Source organism: Belonocnema kinseyi, chromosome 4 (genome assembly GCF_010883055.1).
Source record: "Belonocnema kinseyi isolate 2016_QV_RU_SX_M_011 chromosome 4, B_treatae_v1, whole genome shotgun sequence".
Lineage (NCBI taxonomy): Eukaryota > Metazoa > Arthropoda > Insecta > Hymenoptera > Cynipidae > Belonocnema > Belonocnema kinseyi.
This window is the reverse complement of record NC_046660.1, coordinates 116,333,468-116,342,853: the sequence shown is the minus strand read 5'-3', so window position 1 is coordinate 116,342,853 and position 9,386 is coordinate 116,333,468. Positions and strand designations below refer to the sequence as shown.

The 9,386-nt window shown below is 32.7% G+C and overlaps 1 protein-coding gene across 1 annotated transcript in view; it reads left to right on the top strand.

The window, feature by feature from the left end:
• The window catches only part of LOC117171682 (UNC93-like protein MFSD11), a 30,065-nt gene extending 21,046 nt beyond the window's left edge, over positions 1-9,019 (top strand). Inside the window, exons 2-3 of the mRNA XM_033359202.1 lie at positions 5,243-6,169; positions 8,226-9,019. Of these exons, the coding sequence (XP_033215093.1) occupies positions 5,243-6,169; positions 8,226-8,594 (1,296 nt within the window). The 3' untranslated portion in view covers positions 8,595-9,019. The remainder of the gene's footprint in view (positions 1-5,242; positions 6,170-8,225) is intronic.
• Positions 9,020-9,386: the final 367 nt, after the last annotated feature.

The following is a 9,386-nucleotide window of genomic DNA, read 5'->3' as shown; positions in this document are numbered from 1 at the left end:
TCAATTTCACTTTGGGATCATTCAACATCATATCATGGATTTTTTCGACATTTTCTGGTGTAGTGAACTCTTTTGGGCGCCCAGATCGTTCAGCATCAACTGCGCTCGTACGGTCACAACGAAACTCGGTAAACCGCTTATGACATACAAGACATACAAGAATTCTTCAAGATAACAAGTCTCAAAATTGGGTTGTCTCCTCATAAACAAGCATACACACATTTCAAGTAAGATAGCATTAACTTAACGATTCCAGTTTATGATCCTTCAATTTAGATACTTCAGTTTTAAACTCTTTATTTAAATATTTCAACTCAATAAACGAATTTAGAACTTTCAATTTACCGTTCTTTGGTTTATCAAGAATTAATTTAGACCTCACAACTGGAGTATCAAGATTTGCCAAGTTATTTGAAGATTCCGAGATATTTCTGGAATATCCATTGATTAAAGGGTGGGAGGGGATTTGCCAAGGCAAGTAGAGAGGTTTCTAGGGGTTTAATTTCTGAGGATTACCCAGAGTAAATTCGCTTTATGTTTATGGAGTTTGAGAGTTTTAATATCTTACAATGTTTAATATACTTCAAAAATTCGGAAATATTTCCAAGGATTTAGGTTTAACGGATTTTAAGTTATTTCCAACCTTTCGATAAGTCCCTCAAGATTTGGATTTATAAAATTAAAAGGTTTAAAGCGATTTCCAGAACTTTCAGTTTAACATGGATTTATGGGATTACAGGAATTTAAGCAATTTCAAAAAAAAATACCTGATTAAAATTAAAGATTTAAACGATATTTATGTTTTTAACAGACATTCCAATAAATTGAGAGATTCTGAATTATTCCCGCCGATTCAATGTGATTTCAAAATTAAGTTTAAAGTGCTAAACGAAATTTTAAATGGTATAAAATTCATAAGAATAATATCAATGGCTTTCAGAAAATTAATCAGTTTCCGAATAATTCTAAATATTTAGAACAAATTATAATTTTAAATTGATATTTATGTATTTAACAGGAATTCCAATAGATTTAGAGATTCGGAATTATCCCGCCGATTCAACGTGATTTCAAAAATTTTAAGTTTAAATTTTTGAACGGAATTTTAAATGGTTCAAAATTCATAAGAATAATTTCAATGGCTTCAGAGATTAGTCAGTTCCCGAATAATTCCAAATATTTAGAGAAATCTCGAGATTTACAGAGTTCGGCGGAATTTAAGGATTTAAGTCGCTTTATGTGGTTATAAACATTTTGAGCGACGACAAGGACATCAGTTTAAATAATTTAATATCCTTCCAAATTTAAGTTTAAAGATCCCTAAATAGTATAGAGGATTACAAATTTTTAAGAATTTAATAGATTTAAAACATCTACCTTTAGTCAAAACTTACAGAAGTTCAGAAAGATTTTCGTAAATTTAAAAGATTTGGTGGATTTTAAGATGGATTCAAGTAAAGATATGTGACGCCTTCCGTATATCCAAGTATTCCTATGGATTTAAGAGGATTGTCGATAAGATTTTAACTGAAGTTCTTCAAAATTTAGGGAGCCTCAAAAATGGTAATCTGAGAGAATATAAGCTAGTATAAAGAATACTCTCGAAAGGCTCAATGAGGAACCAATCGGATCACCCTGGGAAAGACTCAAGAGCTAACTAGGTGGGTTGTCTGGGTTTTGTCCCCGGACTCTTTTTTGAGGGATAATAACAAAAAAAAATATTGTGCTAAATACAAATTTTATGCATATGCATTATTTTGAGGTTACGTCGTTTTTCATCTCTGCCTTTCCGAAAATCTGGAAATTATTTATGAAATAAACTTTTTTGATTGCCTGCAAACAAGGTTAGTTCCGGGAGATTAGGTACTATGTTTATTTGTAAGTCCAAATTTTTCAGCCAAAAATATTGTGTAGTTTGGAAGGAAAGCTTGGGTGAATTTTAACACACATAACCTCGAAATATACACGCACGTTGTTAGCAATATCAAAACATTTTCGATAAAAAAACACAAAAAAAAGTGCGTGGGGACGTCTGTTAGCATGTTCGCTATCATTTCCCAAATTTTTAAGACAAAGTATTTATTATTCTAAAAAAAAACCGGGGGAACCTAAAACTGGTAAAATCGACAATTTTCTAAGTATTTCGTGTCTTTAACTCAGTAACATCGAAAATTGAATTTTGGTAACAAAAAAATAAATTTCTACGAAAAAAATTGAATTCTCAATCCAAAAAGACGAATTTTTTCAAACAAAAACAATGGATTTTTAACAAAGTAGTTAAATTCTCTACCAAATAGTTGCATTTTTATCCAAAAAGATCAATTTTGTACTAAAACAGGTGAATTTGTAATAAAAAACAAGTTTTTTTTATAAGTGGAACATTCATCCAGAAAATATTTCAGTTCATTTTTCAACATCAAAATATAAATTATAAAGAAAAATTAAATTTTCTACGGAATGGTTAAGTTTTCAAGAAAATAGTATAATAGCTCAATTTCTAAGTAAACAGTTGCATTTTTATCAAAAAAAGATTTAATGTCTGCTAAAGCAGGTAAACTTTAAAATAAAAAAGACAAACTTAAAAAAAAAAGAGTTGAATTTTCAACCGAAATGTTAACGATAAAATGCAATTTTCTATTAATTAAAATAAATTCTGAGATTCTTATAAATTCTCAGAGAATTTATTTCTCGGTTATATTCTCGGTAATATTCTCATTCCCGTTACCGTTCTCAAAGCAATATAACCGGCTCAGAACTATTTGTGGCTTGCTTCGATCGCAAGTATGAGCGTTTTATGAGCATTTTACCTAGCGCTACCCGTTCGGTCTTTGTACTTTCTCTCCACATTTCTGCACATAGCTTTCAAAAATAAAGATCAAAGCATCCATGAGTTGTCATTTGGTGATTGTGAATTATCATTTGTTAATGCTCCTTCGGCTCTAAAGAACACATTCTCATGACGTATCTTGTGCTTCGCACTCGATTTTGTCCAAAGCGTGAAATTTTTTACATTAAGGCCATGTGACGAATGGGTCACGTGACCTGAAAATTTGGGATACTAAACAAGAAGCACTAAGAAAGGTGGGTCTGGTCCTGAATTTGTATAATTATGAAAAAAGTTTTTTGTTGTAAATAATTATTTTTGCTTTTTTCATAATTATTAAAATTTAGAACCACACCCATCTTTCTTAGTGCTTCTTTTTTATTATCCCAAATTTTTAACTCGATGTGGCGCTCCGTGTGAAAATAAATTGGAAAATAAAAAAAGTGAGGATAAGGTAGGAATCTGGTCACGTGACCCACTCGTCGCATGGCCTTAAATTCAATTCTGTTACATCAAATGTACATTATATTTATTTCTGTACCTCGTTCAGGGACTGCTTATACAGATATTGCAAGATAATGTACATATTTGATTCTTCTTGAAGAGTATAATATTTGTTCCTTATTTTTCACTAATTTTTAATATGAGCTACCCTGAAAAATGTCGTACCTTGTGCAGTTTTTCAAATGAAATTTTCTTTATTTTTAATCGTATTTTTCACGAACAAAACTCCACGAGGGCCCTTGAGTACCCCCAATTTTATAGATTAATAAAAAACAACAATCCGTTCATAGTCCGGGCGCCAACCACATTTCCGTCGTTCTTATGTAAAATGATCTCCAGATTACAAATCCGTGTAGCGCATCTCTGACAATTGTGTCGTTCTCGAGATATTCGCAACTAATTATTTTTTTGGATAAATGTTAAATTAAAAATAAGAAAATTTTGAAATTTGTTCTTCCTCTTGTTAGAAAAGCACATGAAAAACGATCTTTGTTTCAGCATATTTTGGCTATGAAGAATATTCATTGTAAAAATCAAAGAACGTGTCAAATAAATGGCACTAAATACTTTGATCAATAAACAAAAAATTATTTCAAGAAAGACAATAAAGTAACACTATTTCAAAAGTATCAACTGAAATAGACATTTTTGTAAGACTGATCTCATTTTTCATGGAGCAAATTTGTTTTAAGCGACAAATTCCTGCAAGAAAATATACTGTCCTACTTGATAAACACAAGTCTATCGAAATCATTAACAAATGGTTCAAATTTATGCAAATTGGGATGATTTTTTCATTTGCTCGCTTTGAATAGATGTAACTCTTTCTGAAAAAGTAGTAAAGGTGTAAAAATTGATGTACTTATTCCATGAAGTTGTACAAAATGATGATGTGGCCCAAAATTGCGAAATTTAAATATATGGATCTGTACAATTGTTTAAATTTTAAGCGACTATCTCGCCTTCTGCGTGTAATACAAAGACGGGAAAAAGTCTGAAAACGTTTAGAAATTACTATGAATTCTACCATACCATGTAAGCTTTCGTACTTTTATTCGTTAAAAATTTATTACTAGCCATTTTTTTAAAAGGACGACAATATACCTGAAACTGATACCCAAGGGCGTAGATACAGTGTAATGTTTAGGGTCAGACTGAAGCTTGCACAGACTTGCACAGCTTGTCAGACTGAAGCCTAGCACAGGGTGCATTTAGATATCCAGTGTGCCTCACATGTGCGCGCTGACCGCCCACTTCCAAGTTTACTGTATCACTTATAGGCTTATTGTTACCTTCCTAAGAAAATAGATTTGATGACTCTTTAACGAAACTAGGTACAAAAGATTAAATGGTATGACTAAATTAATAGTAATTTCTTAATTGTTTAGATTTTTTCGTGTTTCTATTACACGCAGACGCAGAAATAGTTGCTCCAAATTTAAACAATTATACTTGTCCCTAAATTTAAATTTCGCAATTTTGGGCCACATCGTCATTTTAGCACAACTTCAAAGAATAAGTACACTAAATTTGAGCAGTTATGAAGTAGGTGAGTATAGTTTCTTACAGGAATTTTTTCTCTAAAACTAATTTACTTTTTTGACATTCATAACATTTTTTGTTTTTGTTTATTGTAGTGCATGCTAAAAAAACTATTGTTTCTAACGAGCTTGTATAACAAGAGGAATACAAAAATAAGAAATGCTTAATGTTAAATTTATAAAAAAAATTCACTGTGAATATCTCGAGAACGACACATTTACCAGAGATTTGCTACACAGTTTTGGATTCTGGATATAATTTTGCATAAGAATCGGAAAAAATCGATTAGGCCTCGATGATCCGACGGAAATGGGATTGGCGTGTAGACTGTTAGGTGATTATCAAAGCTTAATCCTATGTTTATGTTTTCAGCAATCTGTCCTGATTAGCATCAAGGAAGAAGACCCAACATTCACGGGAAGTGGCTACACAAGCTTGGCCATAATCTATGCAGTATTTGCGACTTTTAACTGGTTAGCACCATCCTACATTTCCGTGACTGGACCCCGGATATCAATACTTTCTGGTGCTTTGTGCTACACCTTCTTCATAGCCACGTTTCTTTGGCCACAAACGACCCTGCTCTACGTAGCATCTGCAATCGTAGGCATTGGTGCTGCTCTGATGTGGACAGGTCATGGACAGTACCTCACAGAAAACAGTGACGCAGAAACAATGACTCGAAATTCTGGTCTTTTTTGGGCCATATTTCAACTTTCCCTCTTCGGAGGGAATATTTGCGCTTTTTTTGCCTTCACAGAGCCGACTATCAGCGAATCAAAAAGAAAAATGGTCTTTGAAGTGCTAACTGCTCTTGCTGTGATTGGTACAGGAGTTTTGCTCTTTATGAGGAGCTCACCACAGATGCTGGTCTTGGGTGAAGCTGAAGGTGTCTCCAGTGCTGATAAGGAACTACGCATACCAGATAAGCCAAGAGAAAAACCCTTGATGGCTGCCTGGCATGCGATGAGAGATGCATTCCAACTCTTCATTACTCCCCAGATTTTGCTTCTATCGATGACATTCATTTACACTGGTCTGGAGCTTACCTTCTTCTCTTCTGTTTATCCGACGAGTATTGGAAACTCGGAACAAATGGGAGAATATCGTAAGAGATACGTCCCTCTTGCAGGAATTTGTATAGGAGTTGGAGAAGTCCTTGGTGGAGCAATTTTTGGCATTCTTGGATCTAAGACAAAAGCTTTTGCTGGCTGGCCGGTTGTCCTCACCGGATTTGTGATGCACATATTCGTCTTTATTGTCGTCCTATTGAATCTATCGGATGATTCTCCCATTAAGGTTTGTAGATGTATTAGATCTTTTGATTGCAAACTTTTTTAGCAGAGTCAAACCGTTTTCGTCAGTTCAATCAGAACATATAGAAAAGCGCATTTGGTTCTTCTCCAAGAATCCTGTTATTGAGAGTAAACAACTACAGATTTAACAACTAACCTTTATGTCTTGTTAGAAAAAGCGTTTAGTTAAAAAATGTAGGTTTTGCCACTCCTAAAAAGTGTGCAAAATTTCAGCTCGAAATAATAATTAGTTTTCATACAAAAACTCATTTTTTAATAAAAAGTGTATTATTTTACACCGGAATTTTTACAGATTTGGCCGACAGGATCTCAATTAATAGTAGGTTATTGTCCTTCACAGGAGTTGTGCGATCAAGTATACTTAACGGCAAAACGATTTTTCATTATTAACCCTCCTTTTACAGACATGGGATTTTAAGGCACAAACGATGTTTCAAACTGGAATTTCTCGCCTTTGGGAAAATATGAACGTTCAGTTTCCCTCTCTCAAAAATCTAGGTAGTAATAAGGTCAGATCCTGTGAGTGGCGCTGCATTTCGTCAGTTAACCTTTAGCAGTGCACGGTGAAAATGCGTACAGTGACATAAAAAACCCTGTCTGTAAACCGCGTTAGTGTTTTCACCAGTTAGTGAGGTTAATTATTTTGCTTTATTTGGTATTTTCGAATATTTATATGAACAACATAAAGTTTTCATGTAATTATGGTCTATTTTTGTATAATAAGTATAAATGAACATTAAATATCCTACTTTTTCTATGGAACTGCCTGCATGAATCACTGTAAAATACTCTTATTTTTCAGGTCTTTAAATAATGCAACTGATTGAAGCCGCTGCCAACGGGCCCATATCTTTTTCGAAGGCCATAGTCTAAGCTTTCAAACTATGCAACGATTTTTAAAATTAAATTTATTTGTTGCAAAACTATGCATTTGTTAACAATCATTGATTTTTTTCCATTTTTTCCCCAAATTTCAAATTTTATTTTAAAAAGTTTTTAATGTTTGACAACAAAAACAATTAGAGCATGTAGCAGACGCTTAAAAAGTTAACCGTGCATTTTATTAAATTTTTTGAAAGCCAGAAACAGTTCAAAAACTGAATAGGACTTGAAAGACCCTGTCTGTAAACGTAAGATGGAAAAAAGAAGTCTGTCAACGGAGGGTTAAATTTCATAAAAATGGCTATAAAAAGAGGATATGTTTTTTTGTCATAAACATTTGGAATAACTTTGTGCATTTTTACTCATTGGAATCGGGATCAAATTTATTCGAAATGCGCTGTTTTTCTACAAAGTTTCAAAAAAGAAATTGTACTTAAAGGGGGAGGGGGGATAATAATTTTTTTCCTTCAAAAATTACTGCTACTGAAATTTTCAACCTACAAAGCTGAAATTTACATCAATTACTGAATGAGAGCTATACTATTTGCTATTAAATTTCCAAGGCATCATTATTATTATTATTATTATTATTTTTTATTATTATGGTGACTGATTATGGGAGAGTGATTGACGCGGTCTGTGGCGGCGATAGCGGGGGAAGCCGCTATGGCGTACGCGTGGTTATTAGAAAATATTTGAAGAATTTTTCAAATTTTTTTCTAATGTAATTTCGCAGATGCAAATGTTTAAAAGGATAAGGTATATATTATAGACAATCCAATAAACAATGTATTATTGGCAAAAGTAGAAAAGATAAATAAAATAATTTTAGACATAAGGTATTAGATATAATGTTTTCGAGAAGCAACCAACATATTTGTAACCAACACGACAAGCTAGTCCAAAAAAAGAAAATCTTGATACATCAATTTTTTGCTAAGATAATAAAAGAATTGAGCTTTATAAAATGAAAATTGACGTAGTTATTAAATTTGTTACAAGAATAAACCTTAACATCTTTTGTAAGCCACTTTTATGCAATTTAATGATCAAGAATCGTTTTGCCAATAACCCACTTTTTGTTAAGTTCCTATCGACGAAATATGTGTGGCTGATATCCATTAGCGACTTTACTTGAAATTATTTTTTATTTACAGGACACTGCAGAAATTGGCTACATCAAGCCTTCTCCAGCCTTAGCCTTAGTTGGAAGTCTGGTTCTCGGGTTTGGAGATGCCTGTTTCAATACGCAGATATATTCTCTTCTCGGACTCCTTTACTCAACAGAAAGCGCACCAGCTTTTGCACTCTTCAAATTCTGCCAATCAGTAGCAGCTGCTGCCAGCTTTTTCTATAGCAGCCACTTCGGTTTACACATTCAGCTAGCAATTTTAATGCTAACACTATTCTTCGGAACTGCAGCCTTTTGCGTAGTCGATTTGAGAAACAAAAGAGTTAATGAGAACTCTCTGTCTGTAATAGATACTACTCAAACTGATGAATCTAGTATTAGTGAATGCACATAAATATTTATGCATTTTTTTATATATTTATAGTAATTAAATCATACGTTATATACCCAGTTATTATTTAATAAGTATACTTTTAACAGTATTAGATTCTTTGAAAAAAGTGAAGCAAAAATGTCCTCTTTGAAAATTTGGTCAGATGCAACCCTCGATTTTATTGTTGTTGAGAAATCTACTGTTAGAATTTGTATATTTATTCGATAATTTTTCTGCATATTATATTGATACGCAGTTTATTGTTTTTGGTTATCTTGACATCAAGTGTAAGTGCAAGAATAATTAAGTTTGTAATATATTGATCTAAAGTACCCTGATAATTATAATACTTTATCATTATTAGTGTGTGCCAATAAATAAAGTTTCGAAATTCGTATCACACTAGAGGTGAGGCTTTTTGTGTGGTACGATTGGTATTTTAATTATTTTCTTGGCTGATTGTTAAAAATTGAAAACTTGATCAATGTCAGTGTTTATTTAAAAAGAATGAGTAGGCTGTTATGACCACCTATACCGATGTGACTGCTATTGTGGTACGAAATTCGCAACTTCACTTATTTTGGCACGCCTTAATCTAATTTCTATTTTATATTATTAAATGGCTAAAAGGAACATTCCACAATCTTTCTTTTTGCGTCATGAACGTGTAAGTATTTTTGTACAACGCATTAGTCGTTTTAGAGCAAGGATTGAACAAAAACTTTTAACTTATCAATAGTTACAAAATGCACAAATTTGCCAACGTCCAATCGCACCGAAGAGAACCATAAATCTAAAAAGTGAAAAATATGA